This window comes from Oncorhynchus clarkii, chromosome 1 (assembly GCF_045791955.1).
Source record: "Oncorhynchus clarkii lewisi isolate Uvic-CL-2024 chromosome 1, UVic_Ocla_1.0, whole genome shotgun sequence".
Classification (NCBI taxonomy): Eukaryota; Metazoa; Chordata; class Actinopteri; order Salmoniformes; family Salmonidae; genus Oncorhynchus; species Oncorhynchus clarkii.
In genome coordinates this window covers 19,659,393-19,685,779 of record NC_092147.1, presented here as the reverse complement: position 1 = coordinate 19,685,779, position 26,387 = coordinate 19,659,393, and the positions used below count along the sequence as shown (strand labels likewise).

At 43.7% G+C, this 26,387-nt stretch overlaps 1 protein-coding gene across 1 annotated transcript in view; it reads left to right on the top strand.

Moving 5' to 3' along the window:
• Positions 1–2,308: 2,308 nt before the first annotated feature.
• The window catches only part of LOC139415575 (neurocan core protein-like), a gene marked incomplete at its 5' end in the record, with an annotated part of 185,225 nt that continues 161,146 nt past the window's right edge, over positions 2,309–26,387 (top strand). Inside the window, 4 exons of the mRNA XM_071163689.1 lie at positions 2,309–2,327; positions 5,319–5,554; positions 11,646–11,814; positions 18,978–19,152. Coding sequence (XP_071019790.1) covers positions 2,309–2,327; positions 5,319–5,554; positions 11,646–11,814; positions 18,978–19,152 — 599 coding nt within the window. The remainder of the gene's footprint in view (positions 2,328–5,318; positions 5,555–11,645; positions 11,815–18,977; positions 19,153–26,387) is intronic.

Sequence of the window (26,387 nt, the reverse complement as noted above, 5' to 3'; positions counted from 1 at the left end):
ACCGGTAATCAAATCTGTCTCATAATAGATATGGTTTAAAGCCACTTCTGCAGCACACAGCCACACAAAGGTGGGCAGTATAAAAGTTGTACTTCACAATAAGTTCTGTTTCCATTTTGAGCTTGTGTTGATATTTCCTAGCCCCATTACATGCCACTCTTTGAAAAGAGGCGGACATGTTTTCTTCAGAGGTCACAGCTCTTTAGGCAGGTGGAGCATCACTTGAGTGTGCTGAGAGAAAAAGGCCTTTTTAAAACATGAATCACCTTTCATGCCGTCGAATGCAGCGCCAGCAACATGGTTTCGAATAGATCAGCTAGGTGAGGAAGTCAAACAGCACCATGTGCCTCTCGAGGTGTTGAGCATGTGACACACAGACAGATGGAGAGGAGCCCTGTGTGTGTTGATGTTTAGCTCTTCGCCAACTGGCCCTCAGCCTCTTAGAAAGCCAGGGGTACAGCATGTAAACCAGCACTGACAGCTATTCACATGTTTCGTCTGCTATCTGTGTACTCTGGCACATTAAACTATCAGGCAGGAAATTAAATATTGCCACAAATGCATGTGTGTGTGTATATGTGTGTGTGTATATGTGTGTGTGTGTGTAGTAATACACACACAGCACTTTCATCCATTCCGGATCGTGTATAATTCAATGGGAATTGAAAATGAGGCAACCAAGGCAAAATTGAATTGCAGTCACAAAGACTGAATGAAATGAAATTGCTAGCTGAAGCCGAGCGAAAACATCAAGCCTGGTTTCAAAAAGGAAAACAAAAGAAAAATTGATTGTGTCAGAAGAATAAATAGATGAACAGAGGCAAAAATAAAAAGCTTCAGTGGCCGTCTGTGGCTGTGGAGATGGTGACTGGCTGGTGGTCGAATGAAGAATGAGAAAGGAAAGAGAAGGATAGGGAGAGAGATAAGCCCAATGGCATGTCTGTGATGATCTCAGGATGCATCGCTCTTCCAATCAGCTAGTTAATTACAGTGGAGATAGCCAGGAGAGAAACTCCACCAGTGGCGACGCCACAACCCACTCTGCTGCACTTTACATGAAATCTAAGCGAGTCGAAACAATGCAGGTGCTGAGGAAACTGATACTAATGAAAATAAATCAATCCCCTCATTTCCTCTACTACCTACCATTAGCCGCTGCCTTCAGTTCTCTCTCTCTCTCCTTTTCCATTTTCTCTCCTTCCTTCCTTCTCTCATTCATAACAGTACGTCACTAGCAGTCTATCTTTCCCCCCTGCTACCGGGGCAAATGAGAGAGAAATGAGAGGGGTCAGTGTATTTCTTCCCTTGTTCCGCTCAAACTATACAGCATATCTGACAGATCTCAATGTTCTTATTAATTCATGCTTTTCTAAGAGATGTCCCACAGCGAGTGAGTTACTGATTGAACGTGTGTATAATAAGGAGGCTTTTCAGGGGGATAGTGTGTGTGCCAGCCTGTATTCCTTGGTGGCCTTTCCAGGCGCTGGCAGCTGATTCTGTCGATGCCTTCATCCCAACACTCTCCCACATAACCTAATGTGTTTGGGCTAGGAATGCTCTCAGGAGGAGCAGGGAGGAGGAGTGGAGGGATGAAGGGATAGATGGAAGGGGAGTGGAGTGGAGGGAGGGAGAGGGGGAGGGAGGGAGGAGTGGAGGGATAAAGGGATGGATGGAAGAGGAGTGGAGTGGAGGGAGGGAGGGAGGGAGGGAGGGAGGGAGGGAGGGAGGGAGGGAGGGAGGGAGGGAGGGATGAGGATTGGAGGGATGGATGAGCATTGGAGGAATGGATGAGGATTGGAGGGAGGGAGGGAGGGAGGGAGGGAGGGAGGGAGGGAGGGAGGGAGGGAGGGAGGGAGGGAGGGAGGGAGGGAGGGAGGGAGGGAGGGAGGGAGGGAGGGAGGGAGGTGAATAGAAAAGAGACCGTTGGGTTTTATAGCTTCCAATGTAAACCTAATTTATAATATAAGGTGAACTGTATGAACGGATAGAGATACAGTCCATAGACGTGACTGTAGAGTGTGTGTGGAATGTTTATGACAACCCTCATTTGTTATGATGAAAACGGTCCAAAAATCAATCATGGAGACGGGCTTTCAGGTTTGAACAGATGAAACTGTTCACTTCATACAAAGTTTGATTGATGGCTTTTGAAAAAAGTTTTATCTCCCCAATCTGTACTGTAGCGTTCGCTCTGTATGTGTGGGGGGAATTGTCTGATACAGTGCCTACGGAAAATATTCAGACCCCTTGACTTTTTGCACATTTTGTTACATTACAGCCTTATTCTAAAATGTATTAAGTAGTTTTGTCCCTCATCAATCTACACACAATACCTCATAATGACAAAGCAAAAACAGGCTTTTTGAAATATTTGCTAATTTATCAACATTTTAAAAACTTTGCGTAAGTATTCAGACCCTTTACTCAGTACTTTGTTGAAGAACCTTTGGCAGTGATTACAGCCTCGAGTCTTCTTGGGTATGACGCTACAAGCTTGGCATACCTGTATTTATTGTATTTTATATACTGTATTTTGTACCTGTATCCCATCAGTAGAGGATGCCTGGTTATTTTTTTTAAATGCCTTCCTCACCAACTGAAATAAGCATGCCCCATTCAAGAAATTTAGAACCAGGAACAGATATAGCCCTTGGTTCTCTCCAGACCTGACTGCCCTTAACCAACACATGGCGTTCTGCATTAGCATCGAACAGCCCCCGTGATATGCAACTTTTCAGGGAAGCTAGAAACCAATATACACAAGCAGGTAGAAAAGCCAAGGCTAGCTTTTTCAAGCAGAAATTAGCTTCCTGCAACACAAACTCAAAAAAGTTCTGGGACACTGTAAAGTCCATGGAGAATAAGAACACCTCCTCCCAGCTGCCCACTGCACTGAAGATAGGAAACACTGTCACCACCGATAAATCCACTATAATTGAGAATTTCAAGAAGCATTTTTCTACGGCTGGCCATGCTTTCCACCTGGCTACCCCTACCCCGGTCAACAGCACTGCATCCCCCACAGCTACTTGCCCAAGCCTCCTCCATTTCTCCTTCTCCCTAATCCAGTCAGCTGATGTTCTGAAAGAGCTGCAAAAATATGGACCCCTACAAATCAGCCGGGCTAGACAATCTGGACCCTTTATTTCTAAAATGATCTGCCGAAATTGTTGCCACCCCTATTAGTACCCTGTTCAACCTCTCTTTCGTGTCGTCTGAGATTCCCAAAGATTGGAAAGCAGCTGGGGTCATCTCCCTCTTCAAAGGGGGGGACACTCTTGACCCAAACGGCTACAGACCTATATCTATCCTACCCTGCCTTTCTAAGGTCTTCGAAAGCCAAGTCAACAAACAGATTACCGACCATTTCGAATCCCACCATACCTTCTCCGCTATGCAATCTGATTTCAGAGCTGGTCATGGGTGCACCTCAGCCATGCTCAAGGTCCTAAACGATATCTTAACCGCCATCGATAAGAAACAATACTGTGCAGCCGTATTCATTGACCTGACCAAGGCTTTCGACTCCGTCAATCACCACATCCTCATCGGCAGACTCGACAGCCTTGGTTTCTCAAAAGATTACCTCGCCTGGTTTACCAACTACTTCTCTGATAGAGTTCAGTGTGTCAAATCTCTGACAATCTCTATGGGTGTGCCACAGGGTTCAATTCTTGGACCGACTCTCTTCTCTGTACACATCAATGATGTCGCTCTTGCTGCTGGTGAGTCTCTGATCCACCTCTACGCAGACGACACCATTCTGTATACTTCTGGCCCCTCTTTGGACACTATGTTAATAACCCTCCAGGTGAGCTTCAATGCCATACAACTCTCCTTCCAATTGCTCTTAAATACAAGTAAAACTAAATGCATGCTCTTCAACCGATCGCTGCCTGCACCTGTCTGCCTGTCCAACTTCACTACACTGGATGGCTCTGACTTAGAATATGTGGACAATTACAAATACCTAGGTGTCTGGCTAGACTGTGAACTCTCATTCCAGACTCACATCAAACATCTCCAATCCAAAGTTACTCATGCTGCCAAACATACCCTTGTAAAACTGACCATCCTACCAATCCTCGACTTCGGCGATGTTATTTACAAAATAGCCTCCAATACCCTACTCAATAAAATGGATGCAGTCTATCACAGTGCCATCTGTTTTGTCACCAAAGCCCCATATACTACCCACAACTGTACGCTCTCGTTGGCTGCCACTCGCTTCATACTCAAACCCACTGGCTCCAGGTCATCTACAAGACCCTGCTAGGTAAAGTCCCCCCTTATCTCAGCTCGCTGGTCACCATAGCAGCACCCACCTGTAGCACGCGCTCCAGCAGGTATACAATGGGGCAAAAAAGTATTTAGTCAGTCACCAATTGTGCAAGTTCTCCCACTTAAAAAGAGAGAGAGGCCTGTAATTTTCATCATAGGTACACTTCAACTGTGACAGACAACATGAGAAAAAAAATCCAGAAAATCACATTCTACAGATGCACAATCGAGAGCATCCTGTCGGGCTGTATCACCGCCTGGTACTGTTTTCATTTTTTCATTATGGGGTATTGTGTGTAGATTGTTGAAGATTTTGTATTTATTTAATCCATGTAACAAAGTGTTGAAAAAGTCAAGGGGTCTGAATTCTTTCCGAAGGCATAGTAAATCAATGACCAATAGTCAATCAGAAAGAATGGGACCATCCTCTTGTTTCAACACTTAAGAATAGAGGGACTTGTTGAACAAGCAACAGGATGAAACCATGACATCTCCCAATAGATTCATAGGAATCAATCCCCACCCCTCTCAATGCCAAAGAGAATAGCAATCAGTATTGTATATCAGTGATCCCCTTCCAGCCCAGTACTAACACACACCTGATTCAGCTGATCTAGATCTTGATAACACGTTGATGAAAAGCTACTGTATTATGCTGGAATACTCCTAGCCTCCATTTCCACTCTTTCACTTTCACTTTGCAGAAACAATTGTCATACTTCTGTAGACCTATATTCTGACTAGGAATCTTTCCTTCTCATCTCCTCTCCTCATCCTCTTCCTCTCCTCTCCTATCCCTCTCCCACTCCTCTCCTCTTCTCTCCTTTTCTCTACTCATCCTTTCCTCTGCTCTTCCTCTCCATTCCTCTACTCATCCTCTCCTCTCCTTTCCTCTCCTCTTCTCCCACTCCTTTCCTCTACTCTTCCTCTCCTTTCCTCTAATCATCCTCTCCCTCTCCTCTCCCTCTTCCTCTCCATCTCCTCTTTCTCTCTTCCTGCTCTCTTCCTCTCTCCCTCTATATCCTCCCTTTCTCCTCCTCTCTCTTCAGGCCTTGTGTGGTCAGACCCAGTGGTGAACATGAGGAAGGTGACACACCAGATGGTGAGGGAGCAGCTGGCCAACAGCGTCCTGCTGCCCTGTGTCTTCACCCTGCGCCCCACCCCTACCCACGAGCCCCCCCGCATCAAGTGGACCAAGGTGTGGGGCCAGAGGGGTGCCGACGGTCGGCAGAGGGAACAGTCTGTCCTGGTCGCCAAGGACAACGTGGTCAAGGTAAAGATTGAGGAAATGGAAAGAAATACAAAATGTCACATTGTTTTGATTTATATTTCGAAATGGAATTCAGTGGTTTTATAGCGCTGTGACAGTCATGAAATGTTGGGTGGCTGTTATTTGTCAGCCAAATGCCAAGGCAACCTAAGCATGTTTGCTACATCACCTTGCTGAAACAATGAGCAACAAAGTTTCAGCACGTTGTAAACGGACTCAACCGCACGTGTCATCTTTTTGAATATTCGGCCGTCCTGTCTTCAGTCAGCTGTTCGTCCATTCAAGAAACTTGGAGCGTGGAATCAGATTGGTCGGACCAGCGTTGAACAGACCTCAGAGTGGGAGCTTCTTGTTTTAGCTTCTGTCTGTAGGCAGGGAGCAACAAAATGGAGTCGTGGTCAGCTTTTCCGAAGGGAGGGTGGGGGAGGGCCTTATGTGCATCGCGGAAGTTAGAATAGCAATGATCCAAGGTTTTACCAGCCCTGGTTGCGCAATCGATATGCTGATACAATTTAGGGAGTCTTGTTTTCAGATTAGCCTTGTTAAAATCCCCAGCTACAAATAAAGTTTGTTCAGAGCCATCGATGTGTCTGCTTGGGGGGGAATATATACGGCTGCGATTATAATCGAATAGAATTCCCTTGGTAGATAATGCGGTCGACATTTGATTGTGAGGAATTCTAAATCAGGTGAACAGAAGGACTTGAGTTCCTGTATGTTGTTGTGACCACACCACGTCTCGTTAACCATAAAGCATACGCCCCCGCCCCTCTTCTTACCAGAAAGATGTTTGTTTCTGTCGGCGCGATGCGTGGAGAAACCAGCTGGCTGCACCGACTCCGATAGCGTCTCTCGAGTGAGCCATGTTTCCGTGAAGCAAAGAACGTTACAGTCCCTGATGTCCCTCTGGAATGCTACCCTTGCTCGGATTTCATCAACCTTGTTGTCAAGAGACTGGACATTGGCGAGTAGTATGCTAGGGAGTGGCGCGCGATGTGCCCGTCTCCGGAGCCTGACCAGACCGCTTCGTTTGCCTCTTTTACAACGTCGTTGTTTTGGGTCTCAGGCTGGGATCCATTCCGTTGTCCTGGGTGAAAGGCAGAACACAGGATCCGCTCCGGGAAAGTCATATTCTTGGTCGTACTGATGGTGAGTTGACGCTGCTCTTATATTCAGTAGTTCTTCTCGACTGTATGTAATGAAACCTAAGATGACCTGGGGTACCAATGTAAGAAATAACACGTAAAAAAACTAAAAACTGCGTAGTTTCCTAGGAACGCGAAGCGAGGCGGCCATCTCTGTCGGCGCCGTGCTTCCATCACGTGGACTGGGATATGTTTCGTATTGCGTCAGACAACAACATTGACGAATACGCTGATTCGGTGAGCGAGTTCATTAGAACGTGCGTTGAAGATGTCGTTCCCATAGCAACGATTAAAACATTCCCAAACCAGAAACCGTGGATTGATGGCAGCATTCGCGTGAAACTGAAAGCGCGAACCACTGCTTTTAATAAGGGCAAGGTGACCGGAAACATGACCGAATACAAACAGTGTAGCTATTCCCTCCGCAAGGCAATCAAACAAGCTAAGCATCAGTATAGAGACAAAGTAGAATCGCAATTCAACGGCTCAGACACTAGAGGTATGTGGCAGGGTCTACAGTCAATCACGGATTACAAAAAGAAAACCAGCCCAGTCACGGACCAGGATGCCTTGCTCCTTTTTTGCCCGCTTTGAGGACAATACAGTGCCACTGACACGGTCCGCAACCAAAACATGCGGACTCTCCTTCACTGCAGCCTAGGTGAGTAAAACATTTAAACGTGTTAACCCTCGCAAGGCTCGCATCCCCAGCCGCGCCCTCAGAGCATGCGCAGACCAGCTGGCTGGTGTGTTTACGGACATATTCAATCGATCCCTTTCCCAGTCCGCTGTTCCCACATGCTTCAAGAGGGCCACCATTGTTCCTGTTACCAAGAAAGCTAAGGTAATTGAGCTAAACGACTACCGCCCGTAGCACTCACTTCCGTCATCATGAAGTGCTTTGAGAGACTAGTCAAGGACCATATCACCTCCACCCTACCTGACACCCTAGACCCACTCCAATTTGCTTACCGCCCAAATAGGTCCACAGACAATGCAATCTCAACCACACTGCACACTGCCCTAACCCATCTGGACAAGAGGAATACCTATGTGAGAATGCTGTTCATCGACTACAGCTCAGCATTTAACACCATAGTACCCTCCAAACTCGTCATCAAGCTCGAGACCCTGGGTCTCAACCCCGCCCTGTGCAACTGGGTACTGGACTTCCTGACGGGCCGCCCCCAGGTGGTGAGGGTAGGTAACAACATCTCCACCCCGCTGATCCTCAACACTGGGGCCCCACAAGGGTGCGTTCTGAGCCCTCTCCTGTACTCCCTGTTCACCCACGACTGCGTGGCCACGCACGCCTCCAACTCAATCATCAAGTTTGCGGACGACACAACAGTGGTAGGCTTGATTACCAACAACGACGAGACGGCCTACAGGGAGAAGGTGAGGGCCCTCGGAGTGTGGTGTCAGGAAAATAACCTCACACTCAACGTCAACAAAACTAAGGAGATGATTGTGGACTTCAGGAAACAGCAGAGGGAACACCCCCCTATCCACATCGATGGAACAGTAGTGGAGAGGGTAGTAAGTTTTAAGTTCCTTGGCGTACACATCACAGACAAACTGAATTGGTCCACCCACACAGATAGTATCGTGAAGAAGGCGCAGCAGCGCCTCTTCAACCTCAGGAGGCTGAAGAAATTTGGCTTGTCACCAAAAGCACTCACAAACTTCTACAGATGCACAATCAAGAGCATCCTGTCGGGCTGTATCACCGCCTGGTACGGCAACTGCTCCGCCCACAACCGTAAGGCTCTCCAGAGGGTAGTGAGGTCTGCACAACGCATCACCGGGGGCAAACTACCTGCCCTCCAGGACACCTACACCACCCGATGTCACAGGAAGGCCATAAAGATCATCAAGGACAACAACCACCCGAGCCACTGCCTGTTCACCCCGCTATCATCCAGAAGGCGAGGTCAGTACAGGTGCATCAAAGCTGGGACCGAGAGACTGAAAAACAGCTTCTATCTCAAGGCCATCAGACTGTTAAACAGCCACCACTAACATTGAGTGGCTGCTGCCAACACACTGACTCAACTCCAGCCACTTTAATAATGGGAATTGATGGGAATTGATGTAAAATATATCACTAGCCACTTTAAACAACGCTACTTAATATAATGTTTACATACCCTACATTATTTATATCATATGTATACGTATATACTGTAATACATGTATCACTAGCCACTTTAAACTATGCCACTTTGTTTACATACTCATCTCATATGTATATACTGTACTCGATACCATCTACTGCATCTTGCCTATGCCGCTCTGTACCATCACTCGTTCATATATCTTTATGTACATATTCTTTATCCCTTTACACTTGTGTGTATAAGGTAGTAGTTTTGGAATTGTTAGCTAGATTACTCGTTGGCTATTACTGCATTGTCGGAACTAGAAGCACAATCATTTCGCTACACTCGCATTAACATCTGCTAACCATGTGTATGTGACAAATACATTTTGATTTGATTTGATTAGAAAACTGGCTAGTTTTGCCTCCTCTCCTTTTAAAATGTTTTTTTAATTTCAACTTTATTTAACCAAGTAGGCCAGTTGAGAACAAGTTCTCATTTACAACTGCGACCTGGCCAAGATAAAGCAAAGCAGTGCAACAAAAAAGTTACACAGAGTTACACACGGAATAAACAAAAAAATGTATATACATTGTGTGCAAATAGAGTAAGGAGGTAAGGCAATAAATAGGCCAAAGTTGCGAAGTAATTACAATTTAGCAAATTAACACGAATGATAGATTTGCAGATGATGATGTGCAAGTAGAAATACTGGTGTGCAAAAGAGCAAAAAAAGTACATGTATTTATTTCATTAATTTCACCTTTATTTAATTAACCAGGTAGGCTAGTTGAGAACAAGTTCTCATTTACAACTGCGACCTGGCCAAGATAAAGCATAGCAGTATGAACAGACAACAACACAGAGTTACACATGGAGTAAACAGTAAACAAGTCAATAACACAGTAGAAAAAAAGAAAAAAAGAGTCTATATACATTGTGTACAAAAGGCATGAGGAGGTAGGCGAATAATTAAAATTTTGCAGATTAACACTGGAGTGATAAATGATCAGATGGTCATGTGCAGGTGCATACTGGTGTGCAAAAGAGCAGAAAAGTAAATAAATAAAAACAATATGGGGATGAGGTATGTAGTTGAATGGGCTATTTACAGATGGGCTGTGTACAGCTGCAGCGATTGGTGAGCTGCTCAGATAGCTGATTCTTAAAGTTAGTAAGGGAGATATACAGTACGTCTCCAACTTCAGCAATTTTTGCAATTCGTTCCAGTCATTGGCAGCAGAGAACTGGAAGGAAAGGCGGCCAAAGGAGGTGTTGACTTTGGGGATGACCAGTGAGATATACCTGCTGGAGCAGATGCTATGGGTGGGTGTTGTTATGGTGACCAGTGAGCTGAGATAATGCGGAGCTTTACCTAACAAAGACTTATAGATGACCTGGAGCCAGTGGGTCTGGCAACGAATATGTAGCGAGGGCCAGCCGCCAAGAGCATACAGGTCGCAGTAGTGGATGGTATATGGGGCTTTGGTGACTAAACAGATGGCACTGTGATAGACTGCATCCAGTTAGCTGAGTAGAGTGTTGGATGCAATTTTGTAAATGACATCGCCAAAGTCGAGGATCGGTAGGATAGTCAGTTTTAAGAGGGTATGTTTGGCAACATGAGTGAAGGAGGTTTTGTTGCGAAATAGGAAGCTGATTTGAGATTTAATTTTGGATTGGAGATGCTTTATATGAGTCTGGAAGGAGAGTTCACAGTCTAGCCAGACACCTAGGTATTTGTAGTTGTACACATATTGTAAGTCAGAACCATCCAGAGTAGTGATGCTAGTCAGGCGGGCGGGTGCGGGCAGCAATCAATTGAAGAGCAGACATTTAGTTTTACTACCGTTTAAGAGCAGTAGAAAGAAAAGAGTGTTGTAAGGCGTTGAAGCTCGTTTGGAGGTTTGTTAAGACAGTGTCCAAAGGGCCAGATGTATACGTAGAGGTGGATCAGAGAATCACCAGCAGCAAGAGTGACATCATTGATATATACAAAGAAAAGGGTCGGCCCAAGAATTGAACCCTGTGGTACCCCCATAGAGACTGCCAGAGGTTCGGACAACAGGCCCTACGATTTGACACACTGTACAGTCATTTGAGAAACCAAGGCTGTTGAGTCTGCCGATAAGAATACGGTGATTGACAGAGTCGAAAGCCTTGGCCAGGTCGATGAAGACGGCTGCATAGTACTGTCTTTTATCGGTGGCGGTTATGATAACATTTAGAACCTTGAGCGTGGCAGTGGTGCACCCGTGACCTGCTCGGAAACCGGATTGCACAGCAGAGAAGGCACAGTGGGATTCGAAATGGTCAATGATCTGTTTGTTAACTTGCCTTTCGAAGACTTTGGAAAGGCAGGGCAGGATGGGTATAGGTCTGAACAGTTTGGGTCTAGAGCATCTCTCCTTATATCAGCTGTTAGATTTAACCAGGCTTACTTTTACTTGGATGCTTTTGGGTAAGGTTTGTCCAATGTTTTTTTATTTTTGTATTTTTTTTACAGTTTATGAAGGTTATTTTTTATTTTCATAATTGCTTTCATCTAGAATCGTCGGTTACACAATTATACAAAGTCAATGCCAGCCCTAATTTTATATGAAGAGTGTGTTGGCCATCCATCCAATACGTGTATTCAACTTAACTTGTAACTATACTTACTGCACAATCCTTTCTTCTTTCTATAAAAATGAAAAATACACTCACTGTTTTTCTGCTGCCAACTGTGATAATTGGGCCAGCAACCATTGAGTGGAATGTCATTTTTATTTTTCATTGCTGTCTCATTTAACTTTCATAACTTTGTTTTAATTGTGTTCATAACTGTACTGTCTTTCCGTGGTTTAGGTGAAGAAAGCGTTCCAGGGGCGTGTCACCCTGCCCGGTTACCAGGACAACCGTTTCAACGCCAGCATGGCACTCAGCGCCCTGCGCTCCAGTGACTCGGGCATGTTCCGCTGTGAGGTGGTGGTGGGCATCAACGATGAACAGGACACCGTTCCCCTGGAGGTCACAGGTAGTTCTGACCCCTGTTACACCTATTACACACAGGTTCTGTTCATTAGGCACCAAATGGAAGAAAACATATCCAACCAGGGAGGGACTACCTGGACTTGTCAAATAAGAAATGGCAATTTTCCTTTTCCGTAGCAAAACGCTTTAAAGTGTTTGTGGCATAATGAACACAACCCTGAATGTACCTATACCTGGCATTGCTAATAGAGTCATTATATAAGCCAGTGGGTTTGTTAACTTTGTGGAAATGTCTGGTCTGGGGAACGGGACAACGTATGCCAACTGGACCGAGTAACAGATCGTTGACCCAGCCGCTCATGAAAGCAAATAAGCATAATGAGAAAATAAAGTGTGCTATTCAGCTAGTATTACTTTGAGGGCTCTGAGCTGTAGTTTATGTTGAATCCACCCACTGCTGCAGTGTAACGGCCTGGGGATATTATGCCATATCAGCTAATAGTATCAAAGTAATTACCAAATGAAAGTCTCTGAGCTGAGAAACATCATCAGATTTTTCCAGGTCACTTGCTGTTTTTAATAATCGCCTATTAGAGTAATGAGTAGAGGGAAGTGGCGCTCTGCTCTCAGCATTAGCTTTACAGTGCTGCTCTAGCTCACCTAGGTCTACACAATGCTGCCAGCGTGAGCTGAGCATCATGTCCGCATTAAGCCCAGTAGCCTCATTCACTCACCCACATACTGTACCCAGAATCCATGGGCTCCCAGTGAAAATAGCACAGATATTATTACCTGATATAGCCACTGTGGGTTTGTGCCCATGAGCTTGGGGATCTGTGTGCATGCCTGCATGCCTGTGTGTGACAGTAGCTTTCTCACGGTGATTATGACATCAAGGGCTTTGTTTTTTTTCCACCCACAGCTCCTCTCTTTCTCTCTTCTCTTTCCATGAGTGAACTTTATTGGTCCCATGGAGACCCCTGACTCGGTGCTCAAGAGACCCTGTCCCTCCGCACAGCCAATCAATTAACACGCCATAAAAAACCATCCCTCCTTCTGAAACAGAAACCCATTACCCGCTGGTCCTTCTGGGAGCGAACCGAGTCATCCTCTGGGCTTAGTCATTTATTGCAAGTCACGCTACATTGCAGAGCACACCAGTCCCAATACTAACTCCTCCAAGTGCTTAATATATTAAATGACAACGTATTGATACTGGGCCGGTCATAATAAATATCATATTAATTCAGGGCTGTGCTGATTGTGGGTCGTCTAAGCCTTGATGAGGTTTTCCGCCTGTGCTTTCGACCCATATTGAATGGTCAATTGTCTCACCAATTAGAGCTCAGGCACTGATCCTCTCTGTCAGCCAGTCATGAGATATGTCAGGCCGACTTAAGTGCTGAGCCACAAATAGACATATTTGCACACTGGTGATGATATCTGCTATATAGGTCTACTAGATTCTCTGCACAGATAGGACTGTATTAGTGTTGTATACAGTATACCGTGATACAACAAGGGCATCACTCAATTACATACAGCTATATACATCTATGTCAGTATGTGGTCTCTCTTCCTGTTGTGTGTTATGGTTTGGTAAACATAGAGTAAGTGTATTAGTTCTGGGCAACGTGACCCATTCGTCTCCCAAACGCCAGAGACGCTAGCAGCTAGCCTCTCTGTGTTTGGCCTGGCTTGCCTCGGAGGAGAAGGAGCGCTAACAGAGAGCCTGGGAGAGGATAGAGAAAACCCAAATGAAAGAAAACACTCCTGCTACAAAGTCCTGAAGTTGAGCTGGAGTGTATAGTGCAGCAGTATAGGGAAACAGTGTGTGTGTGTGTGTGTGTGTGTGTGTGTGTGTGTGTGTGTGTGTGTGTGTGTGTGTGTGTGTGTGTGTGTGTGTGTGTGTGTGTGTGTGTGTGTGTGTGTGTGTGTGTGTGTGTGTGTGTGTGTGCGTGCGTGCGTGCGTGCGCGTGCGTGTGTGTGTTTGCGTGTGCGCGCGCGTGTGTGTGTTTGCGTGCGTGCGTGTGTGTTTGCGTGCGTGCGTGCGCCTGCGTGCGTGCGTGTGTGTGTGTGTGCGTGTTAAGGACGTGCACAGACCATACTCAAAATAAAAAAATTCTATAGACTTTCATATTTCGTAACTGCCCCGTAGACAAAATGCCAACATTTATATAAAACAACACACTCACTCATCATACATTTTAATACAAGTTGGTGCCAATAACTACTAGGCCTAGAGATGACAAAAGATGATTGACATCGGGAAAAGAGTGGCTATCAGTTGATCACAGCATCTTATGATGTAGTTGAAATATTCTAGCTAGCTGTCGAAACAAACATGTTTTTACTTGATTTGAGTTTGTTTTCCTGCTGACATCTGCCTTTTATTACAGTTTTTTTCGATTGCTAAACGACAGTGGGCACAACTGGAGTCACATGTGCAAAACTCTAACTATAGTCTGCACTACCAACAGTCACCTGAGCTAAACAGTTTACATCACCTGCAAAACTCATTCCAAGCAACACAACTCTTAACACATGGCTCAAAACACGCTCAGTGCAGCCAAACACTATGCACAACCCTCACTGAGATAACACACACTGTCACTCAGAACACACTGAGAGTAAAAACACTAGCATCAAACACCAATACAGAAAATACAAACTTTTCATCTTTACAGTTTGAACAATTTCAGTGACTTCATACAAAGTAATATTTTCTTCAAAGAAAAGAGTGACATTCTTTCACATGATTTATTACATTTTTTAGAACATAACAATTCTTTAAGGTAAATGAAAATTAGCAGTTTGCTTCAGTAGTCTGTAGTAATTTACAGAATTACAGTAATGAGAAAAAAAAGGTTGAAACTAAAAGTACATACTGTAATTCGAACAAATAATTGAGGGGCTAATCCTGCCTCTCTCTAGCATCAGGCCACAGGTTTTCTTCAACATCACATCTAATGTTTTCTCTTGCCATGCATCTGGGGAAGAACCTTCTGGAGTGCCTTATCCATCCCTGGCAGTCCTCTGGACTCGTGTCCTCACATCCGGCACGCATGGCTTCCAAAAGAGACATTTGGTCATGTGGGTGGTGACCAAATACTTTCCACCTCCAGGCAGAGAAAACTCCTCTGTTGGGTTGAGGAAGGGTGAATATGCAGGCAGGTACAAAACCATAAATCTGTGATGTGCTGCAAACCAATCTGTGACAGCTGCAGAGTGGTGAAAAGCAACGTTATCGCAAACTATGACAAAAACTTGTGGGTTTCTTACTGGCTCCCCCTGTTCTGCTGGCACTAGCTGAGCATAGAGCTGTTCTAGGAAAGCTATAAGCCTTTCTGTGTTGTATGGGCCAATGAGTGGTGTGTTGAGAAGCAAACCATCATTGGCCATTGCAGCACACATGGTGATATTTCCCCCCCTTTGGCCTGGAACCTCCACAGTGGCCCTTTGACCTATAACATTCCTTCCTCTGCGCCGTGTTTTGGCAAGGTTAAATCCAGCTTCATCGATAAATACAAATGAATGTGGTCTTTCCAGTGCTTCCACCTCCATTACTCTCTGAAAAACAGTAAGTGCACAGTTTTACTGTAGAAATGCTAGTGTTTTTTTTTTACTGTAAATATTTTGTATAGCTGTGTACGAAACCTCAGACGTCTTACCTGGACATATTGGTATCTTTGCTCTTTTACCCGTTCACTGTTTCTCTCGAACGGTACAGTGTATAACTGTTTCATTGTAACTTGGTGTTTCTTTAGGACTCGAGCAATAGTTGTTGTGCTGACAGAATTAACATTTTCAAATATATCATTATCAGCCAGCACTCTATCTTGAATCTCCCGCAGTTTTATTGCATTGTTGACAACAACCATGTCAACAATAGCATTTTCCTGCGCATCTGAAAATATTTTTCCTCTTCCCCCTGTTGGGGGCAGCCTTTGGGTCCTGTTGTAAAAATATATTTTACAGTCAAACTTACTGTAATATATATCTGTGTAAATATTCTATAATTGCAATACAACAAAAAACAATTCCTGTAATGTTTTCATTTACTATAAGGATGTAACTCTCACCTGTTTGCATGATGGAAAATTTGCATTACAGATGCCACTGTGGATCTTTGCAGATTGGGTTGCACCCTCAACCCTGCCTCTCTCAATGAGAGACCATGGTTCACGACATGGTCTATAAGTGTAGCCCTTATTTCATTTGAAATAACAGCTCTTTGTATTCTTTGTCTTCCTCCACGCATCCGCCCTCTCCCTGCCACCCTTCTCCCTCCACGAACCCATCTTCCTTGTTCCATTTCCAAAATGAGTCTTTCTGAGCTCTACCTATATATACTGTAATATGTGTGTGTGTTCACTAACAAGTCTAAAACAAGACACCTGCTTAGCCTTTCAGCTGAAATTGCAATCAGCAGTGTTTGAAAGGCACAAGGCTGAAATCTATTCCGTTTTGAATGTGTGGTTCACAGTTTTGACAGTAGTGTGTTAGCATTTGAACAAAGTGCTGTAAATCCACAGTGTTGTGCAGGTTGTGGTTAAAGTCATGGGATAAGTGTGTAGAGTTTTGAAAACTGTGTTCAAGCAATGAAAAACGAACTAGAGTTTGGTCCACATGAACTGCTGCTGTGCCGACTGTAGTTAGAGTTTTGCACATGTGACTCCAGTTGTGTCCACTGTCGTTTAGCAATCGAAAAAAAACTGTAACATGCAGTTGAAATGCCCCATTCTTTGTCCCTGTCGTTGAGAGACACATACGACAGATCCAACTGTAATGTATCCTCCTACCAGTATTCATGTCTTCTGCCCTGCGCCCGCAGCCAGTGGCAACAATCAGGTCAGGCGAGTGCGCACTTGGGGTGGGAGGGCGGAGGAGGGGAATCTAGTGAGATCCAAACGCTTATGAAATTAGCTAGATTGATGTGCAATTCGCAACATTTAAAATTACAACTAAAATGAAAAGAGACTTAAATTCATACAATTACAAATTTATATCCACTTTTTCATAGGAGAGCAAAAGGGCAGGTGCTTGGGCATTGGCTGAGTCCTATCTGTGCACGTGCCTGGTGTGTTTGTGTGTGTATGTGTATGTGTATCTGTGTGTGTGTATGCCTGTGTGCTATGTACGTGTATGTGAGTGCATGTGTAAACTGTACCACTGAGGGATCTGGCTCATTTTCTGAGGCTAGACTGCAGCGTGATTGGTCAAATTGGTCCACGCCCTGAGGAGTCTGTCATTCTATTGCACAAAGCAGCAGATGATAAAGGAGCCTGTTTGGAGCTATATCCCAGCCTCCCTCTGCCTCCCTGTCCACAGGCTTTCATGTAGTGGGCTCTACTGGGATTGAATGTGTGAATTTCAGGCCGAGGTGGCCCCACATGTAGTGGAGGTCAGTGATGCTAGCCTGGTGGGGGAATGAGATGGATACTTCAATAGCAATTCCTTTCCCATTTCTCTGCACAGTGTAGAGGAATCCTGGTCATTCACAGGTCAGGGAATGAGCGCATGGGAGTCATCTCGCGTTCCATTGTTTCTTTCATCCCTCTTCCCTCTCGCTCTTTCAATCTCTCTCTCATCACTGTTTTATTTCACTGTTTTATTTTCTGGCTATGAAAGCAAGATAGTACTGATGTGGACTGTATGCTAAAGTAGTAAAGCAAACATTTTAGCTGTTTGTCATTCACTGTATAAAGGACAAAATCTCTCCCATAAAGATAAGCCTGTCTGATGCTAATTAACTTCAATCTCTGAGGTTGTTTTTATATGTTTTCTTGACTTTCTGTGCAAGTAAAGATACAACGTTTGAAGTGCATGATAATGTAGGGTTTGAGCAGAGTGTCTGTGCGTGCTCATGTTTGTGGGTGAGAATGCAAGTGTGTGTATGGGCGTGTGAGTGTGTGTATGGGCGTGTGAGTGTGTGTATGGGCGTGTGAGTGTGTGTATGGGCGTGTGAGTGTGTGTATGGGCGTGTGAGTGTGTGTATGGACATGTGAGTGTGTGTATGGGCGTGTGAGTGTGTGTATGGACATGGGCGTGTGAGTGTGTGTATGGGCGTGTGAGTGTGTGTATGGGCGTGTGAGTGTGTGTATGGGCGTGTGAGTGTGTGTATGGGCGTGTGAGTGTGTGTATGGACTTGTGAGTGTGTGTATGGACGTGTGAGTGTGTGTATGGACGTGTGAGTGTGTGTATGGGCGTGTGAGTGTGTGTATGGGCGTGTCAGTGTGTGCATGGACATGTCAGTGTGTGCATGGACGTGTGAGTGTGTGTATGGGCGTGTGAGTGTGTGTATGGACGTGTGAGTGTGTGTATGAGCGTGTGAGTGTGTGTATGAGCGTGTGAGTGTGTGTATGGGCGTGTGAGTGTGTGTATGGGCGTGTGAGTGTGTGTATGGATGGGCGTGTGAGTGTGTGTATGGGCGTGTGAGTGTGTGTATGGGCGTGTGAGTGTGTATGTGAGCGTGTGAGTGTATGTGTATGATGAACGTGTGAGTGTGTGTATGGGCGTGTGAGTGTGTGTATGGGCGTGTGAGTGTGTGTATGTGTGAGTGTGTGTATGGGCGTGTGAGTGTGTGAATGTGTGATGGGCGTGTGAGTGTGTGTATGGACGTGTGAGTGTATGTGTGATGTGTATGGGCGTGTGAGTGTGTGTATGGGCGTGTGAGTGTGTGTATGGGCGTGTGAGTGTGTGAATGGGCGTGTGAGTGTGTGTATGGGCGTGTGAGTGTGTGTATGGACGTGTGAGTGTGTGTATGGACGTGTGAGTGTGTGTATGGGCGTGTGAGTGTGTGTATGGGCGTGTGAGTGTGTGTATGAACGTGTGAGTGTGTGTATGGGCGTGTGAGTGTGTGTATGGGCGTGTATGGGCGTGTGAGTGTGTGTATGGGCGTGTGTATGGGCGTGTGAGTGTGTGTATGGGCGTGTGAGTGTGTGTATGGGCGTGTGAGTGTGTGTATGGGCGTGTGAGTGTGTGTATGGGCGTGTGAGTGTGTGTATGGACGTGTGAGTGTGTGTATGGGCGTGTGAGTGTGTGTATGGGCGTGTGAGTGTGTGTATGGGCGTGTGAGTGTGTGTATGGGCGTGTGAGTGTGTGTATGGGCGTGTGAGTGTGTGTATGGGTGTGCGTGCCTGCGTACAATATCTCCATATTGCTCTGGTGTCGCCTTATGTGTTTTCACCACTGTGTCCTCTCCAGGTGTGGTGTTCCACTACCGTGCTCCTCATGACCGCTACGCCCTGTCCTTCCCTGACGCCCAGCAGGTGTGTCTGGAGAACTCAGCTGTCATCGCCACGCCTGCTCAGCTCCAGGCCACCTTTGCTGACGGGTATGACAACTGTGATGCCGGCTGGCTGTCTGACCAGAGCGTGAGGTAAGGACAAGACAACCGGGCATGACGCACGACTCAAGCAAAACACATCACAGCATGGCGACTGTCTTATTTAATGTTTTTATTTTACCTTTATTTATCCAGGCGAGTCAAATAAGAACACACTCTTATTTACAATGACGTCCTGTCCTTATAGGTTTGTATAAAGGGCTGTATAAATTGCTTATATATAAATTGTTTACTTACTATATTTATCTGCTGCAGCAATGTAAAGCAATATCTGACAAATACGAATCTTTATGAATTGGCAAAGTATAAGTTTACTTCAGCCTAATGAAAAATGACAGGGCTATGATAGGCAATTAGATAACTTTTAAGTTGACAATTCTCTGTGGCCTCTGTGGCCCAAATAAGGAACCATGGAATTAAATTACTGACAGAAAGTACAGTATGCAAACTGTTTTGACCCCAATGGTCCTCTCATAAACTCCTGAAGGTTTAATTGCTTGTTTTCATCTCAGAGGCTAGCTCTGTCATTCCTAATTACTCTCCGCCATTTTAGCCACAACTATCCCTCAACTAACTTTCATGTTGATGTTTGTGTATCAGCTTGCCACCCCCCGCTTATGTCTGTTGATGACGGATAGTCTCTGTGTGTGTGTGTGTGTGTGTGTGTGTGACATTCAGAGTCCGTGTGGATATTTTTTACACGTCTTTATCTCAAACGTCTGCCCAATAATTGCACTGAAGAAGCAGCTTGCATATTTCTCCTCTACAGATTTTCCCTGACAACGGCATCCTATCCTTTCCCCTCCTCCCCACCTGGGACACATATATTTGGTCCATCTCCAGAGCTACTTGGCTTCACATCAGTGACGAGACTAATGTGCAATTAATAATGTAAAAATATAGACATCAGCGATCAGGAAGGAAGGCTGAGATGGGGGATTTAGCTATAACATTGTCTGACGACAACGGTTGCTATCCAAGCTCATGCAGGATTGTAGTTTCTGAGTGTAAGAAGCCTTCCTTCCTTTTGCCCTCCATAAGCCCCTGTACGCCTGTATACATCATCTCTTAGTCAGCATTTAGCCTGCACCCTCAATGCTGTTTGAATCAATGTACCTTAAAGCAGTGGTCACCAACCGATCGATCGCGATCGACTGGTCAATCCCCAAGGCATTTCAACGATAAGCCCTGTGTTCCTATTTTTTCATTTATTCGTCTCACGCTGTTGTCGGAAGGTACACCCAATTCAGCTGCCCTGCTCGCCGGGTGGGCGACGTGTTCCCATTTTGAACCATTTCAGATGTCTGAATGTACAAACTGCCTTCCTGGCGGGCCCTGGGGAAGCAAATCAAGTGCTCTATAGGCCTACCACTGGCCAATCAGATTACCGTCTCTGCAGTAATGTAGCAGACATAAAAGAAAGCTACAGCAAAGTTCATATTGTGAGTATTCAAAACGTTTAAAAACATGACTAGAGAGAGACTGTCAACGAATACAGCATAGAGCTGCTATTTTTATGAGTGAGTTCACCATTAAGTTTTTACCCAGCACTGTCAACACTTTCTATTTAACACTTTTACAAGCCATAAAATGCATGTTCTCCCTACTTCCACTCACACTTGTGTTACAACCAGCACTGCAGTTGCAATGAATGAGTAGGAAAGTTTATTGATAGGCTTGCGTTGTTATTATTATCGGCTTGGGAATTTTTTATATCGAGGAATATTTCACTTTCTCTGGTCATAGGCGTAAAAGCATTCATTTGTGCATTACGCAGAAATAATGCAGTATGACTCGAGTTTCAGGATATCAGCTACAAGACTGTGTCCCTTTTTGGTCAGTGTCAGTGGAGGAAAGGGGGAGTGGAGGGATATTGAGAGGCAAACCCTCAGTCTGCTGCTCGCTCCCTCTCCAGTAAAACAATAATAAAAAGCTAATGTGACCGACCGCCTCGATTCAGTCTTATGTAGCAAAATTTGAAATTGTGTTTTTTTTTACATTGTATAAAAAGTATAGAAATTGTACATCATACACTGCAGTTGAGGAACAATGGGAAAGTAATTATGTTTTGAAAGTTGAAAAACTTGTAACCCCACTTTAAAGAAATTGCCCTTGAATGTTTTGGTACACCTATTGGAGAGCTCTTCTTTGTCTACACCCATTCAGCATCGTTCACAGACTCTTAAGCCTTAGCCCCGGTGGTCACAAAATGTTGTCAGCCGGTGATCGTCAAGCAAATAATGTAACTGCTGGTCTCACGGTCATTGACCGTTAATTTAATAAAGGCAGTTAAATAAAGGTTAACTAAATTAAAACATCTATAAAAATGAAAGCATTAACATAAATACATTCAGACTTCCACACATGCAGACTGATGCAGACCTTCGGAACATCTATATTTTAAAAAGTCTAATGAATCCATGTAATATAGCCTACACCTTCACAATGAATCCATGTAATATAGCCTACACCTTCACAATGAATCCATGTAATATAGCCTACACCTTCACAATGAATCCATGTAATATAGCCTACACCTTCACAATGAATCCATGTAATATAGCCTACACCTTCACAATGAATCCATGTAATATAGCCTACACATTCACAATGAATCCATGTAATATAGCCTACACCTTCACGATGAATCCATGTAATATAGCCTACACCTTCACAATGAATCCATGTAATATAGCCTACACCTTCACAATGTATCCATGTAATATAGCCTACACCTTCACAATGAATCCATGTAATATAGCCTATACCTTCACAATGAATCCATGTAACATAGCCTACACCTTCACGATGAATCCATGTAATATAGCCTACACCTTCACAATGAATCCATGTAATATAGCCTACACCTTCACAATGAATCCATGTAATATAGCCTACACCTTCACAATGAATCCATGTAATATAGCCTACACCTTCACAATGAATCCATGTAATGTAGCCTACACCTTCACAATGAATCAATGTAATATAGCCTACACCTTCACAATGAATCCATGTAATATAGCCTACACCTTCACAATAAATCCATGTAATATAGCCTACACTTTCACAATGAATCCATGTAATATAGCCTACACCTTCATTATGAATCCATGTAATATAGCCTACACTTTCACAATGAATCCATGTAATATAGCCTACACCTTCACAATGAATCCATGTAATATAGCCTACACTTTCACAATGAATCCATGTAATATAGCCTACACCTTCACAATTAATCCATGTAATATAGCCTACACCTTCACAATAAATCCATGTAATATAGCCTACACCTTCACAATGAATCCATGTAATATAGCCTACACCTTCACAATGAATCCATGTAATATAGCCTACACCTTCACAATGAATCCATGTAATATAGCCTACACCATCACAATGAATCCATGTAATATAGCCTACACCTTCATTATGAATCCATGTAATATAGCCTACACTTTCACAATGAATCCATGTAATATAGCCTACACCTTCACAATGAATCCATGTAATATAGCCTACACCTTCACAATGAATCCATGTAATATAGCCTACACCTTCACAATGAATCCATGTAATATAGCCTACACCTTCACAATGAATCCATGTAATATAGCCTACACCTTCACAATGAATCCATGTAATATAGCCTACACCTTCACAATGAATCCATGTAATATAGCCTACACCTTCACAATGAATCCATGTAATATAGCCTACACCTTCACAATGAATCCATGTAATATAGCCTACACCTTCACAATTAATCCATGTAATATAGCCTACACCTTCACAATGAATCCATGTAATATAGCCTACACCATCACAATGAATCCATGTAATATAGCCTACACCTTCACAATGAATCCATGTAATATAGCCTACACCTTCACAATGAATCCATGTAATATAGCCTACACCTTCACAATGAATCCATGTAATATAGCCTACACCATCACAATGAATCCATGTAATATAGCCTACACCTTCATTATGAATCCATGTAATATAGCCTACACTTTCACAATGAATCCATGTAATATAGCCTACACCTTCACAATGAATCCATGTAATATAGCCTACACCTTCACAATGAATCCATGTAATATAGCCTACACTTTCACAATGAATCCATGTAATATAGCCTACACTTTCACAATGAATCCATGTAATATAGCCTACACCTTCACAATGAATCCATGTAATATAGCCTATTTTCTCCAAACAATTTTATGTATTTATTTTATTTATTTTTAATCTTTATTTAACTATGCAAGTCAGTTAAGAACACATTCTTATTTACAAAGGCGGCCTACCAAAAGGTCTCCTGCATGGATGGAGGCTGGGATTAAAAATGAAAAAATAAAAAAAGAATAAAAAAATAAATAACATATAAATATAGGACAAAACACACACGACAAGTGATTTGAGGGAGTGAGCACATGCGGCTATTCTGTGTTGAGCAGTTAACAAAGAAATAGGTCCTCCTATATGCTAAATTTAGAGTTATTCATGTAACTTTAGTTGTTCTAAAAACGTTGGGCTATATGTTTTGATTTTTAATACATTGTAAGGCTGCATGATGTGACTCTAATGATGATTTGCAAAAAGTTGCTTGAAAGGCATAAGCTCAGCTTTGTTTTTTTGTGCAGGCTGTACACACTTTATCAGTCTCTCATTCACAATCAGAGCTTAGAGAAGCCTAATTACGTGACTAAAAGGTCAAGTGGTCTTTGACTTCCTTCATGACTCATGACCACCAGTGTGGCAGTAATATAGTTACCGTAACAAGCTTTAGCCCCTCCCATCTCTTTAAGGATTGACATGTGAGGTCATGTGGTAAACACACACTAAATCAAATCAAATCTAAGTTTATTTGTCACATGCACAGGATACAGAAGGTGTAAACAGTACACTGAAATGGTTACTTGCATATCAAATACAGAAAGTGCCCAGAATTTTTTTAAATAAATATCTTATAGCTATTAGATGACGCTTACCCGACACACTTGTCTAAATTGATGGGTCACGTAAAGGAAATACTATAACCCCCCCCAGTGAAATGTGAAATGTTAGAATAATAGTAGAGAGAATTATTTCTTTCAGCTTTTATATCTTTCATCACATTCCCAATGGGTCAGAAGTTACACATACACATACACTCAACTAGTATTTGGTAGCATTGCCTTTAAATGGTTTAACTTGGGTCAAAAGTTTCGGGTAGCCTTCCACAATAAGTTGGGTGAATTTTGGCCCATTCCTCCTGATAGAGCTGATGTAACTGAGTCAGGTTTGTAGACCTCCTTGCTTGCACATGCTTTTCCAGTTCTGCCCACACATTGTCTGTAGGTTTGAGGTCAGGGTTTTGTGATGGCCACTCCTATACCTTGACTTTGTTGTCCTTTTTGCCACAACTTTGGAAGTATGCTTGGGGTCATTGTCCATTTGGAAGACCCATTTGCGACCAAGATTTAATTTCCTGACTGATGTCTTGAGATGTTGCTTCAATATATCCACATAATTGTCCTACCTCATGATGCCATCTATTTTATGAAGTGCACCAGACCCTCCTGCAGCAAAGCACCCCCACAACATGATGCTGCCACCCCTGTGCTTCACGGTTAGGATGGTGTTCTTCGGCTTGCAAGCCTCCCCCTTTTCCCTCCAAACATAACAATGGTCGTTATGGCCAAACAGTTCTATTTTTGTGTCATCAGACCAGAGGACATTTCTCTCAAAATTACAATCTTTGTCCCCATGTGCAGTTGAAAACTGTAGTCTGGCTTTTTTTGTGGTGGTTTTGGAGCGTGGCTTCTTCCTTGCTGAGCGGCCTTTGAGGCTATGTCAATATAGGACTTGTTTTACTGTGGATGTAGATACTTTTGTACCTGTTTCCTCCAGCATCTTCACAAGGTCATTTGCTGTTGTTATGGGATTGATTTGTACTTTTCGCACCAAAGTACATTCATCTCTAGGAGACAGAACGTGTCTCCTTCCTGAGCGGTATGATGGCTGCGTGGTCCCATGATGTTTATACTTGCGTACTATTGTTTGTACAGATGAACGTGGTACCTTCAGGCATTTGGAAATTGCTCCCAAGGATGAACCAGACTTGTGGAGGTCTACAATTTATTTTCTGAGGTCTGAGTTTGAAGGTATGCCTTGAAACACATCTTCCAATTATCTCAAATGATGTCAATTAGTCTATCAGAAGCTTCTAAAGCCATGACATAATTTTCTGGAATTTTCCGATCTGTTTAAAGGCACAGTCAACTTAGTGTATGTAAACTTCTGACCCACTGGAATTGTGATAGTGAATTATAAGTGAAATACTCTGTCTGTAAACAATTTTTGGAAAAACGACTTGTGTCATTGTTACGAATCCCTTTTGGCCCGACAGTCTAGGGGGGATGGTAGTGAGACCCGTAACATAACTCATGTAAATTATAACAGTGACAAAGTAAAAGTGAACGAAATAACCACGACAACCGAAATAATACCGTCAAACTCAGGGTTTATTTCTAAACACACGGTAATGGGGGGAGCAGGAAAAGGGGCTGAGCTGGACCCAAGGAAAGAAACAAATATGCAAAAACACCCCTAAGCTAGACTAGCCTACTTTAACAACAGCTAACTAACTAACCAAAAATACAGTGGGTGGTCCGCCCAGTTCTAACTAGTGTGTTTTAACAAAGTTTACCTACGGGTAGTGTATGCCCATGGGCGACTTGTCTTGGTTTCCCCTTTTCCCACCAGCAAACACCATAAGCAAAAACAATACTTACAGGAGATGACAAAGTGATTTGGAGGTGCTCAAACAAAAGAAGGTTAATTAATACACAGAGAGAGAGATCTACATACATGGCATTTACAAAGAGATTGTGCTACTGAAATCTATCAAGAGCAGAGATCTACCAACATGGCATTACAAAAAGATTGAGCTCCTGAACAAACAAATGATGGGGTTTTTAAACCATGGGGAAGGAATTGTGATAGGGTAGGAAACAGGAGGAGGTGTGTCTTCTGATTGATGGGTTGATTGTTGACTGATTGGGGAGTAATGATTTTCACCTGTGAGGGGAGAAGGAGAGAAAAGAAACACACACAGGATACACACAGACACAGGATACCTGTATCCGTAACAGTCATGCACACAGTAGATGTCCTCACCGACTTGCCAAATGTATAGTTTGTTAGCAATACATTTGTGGAGTGGTTGATAAACGAGTTTTAATGACTCCAACCTAAGTGTATGTAAAGTTCCG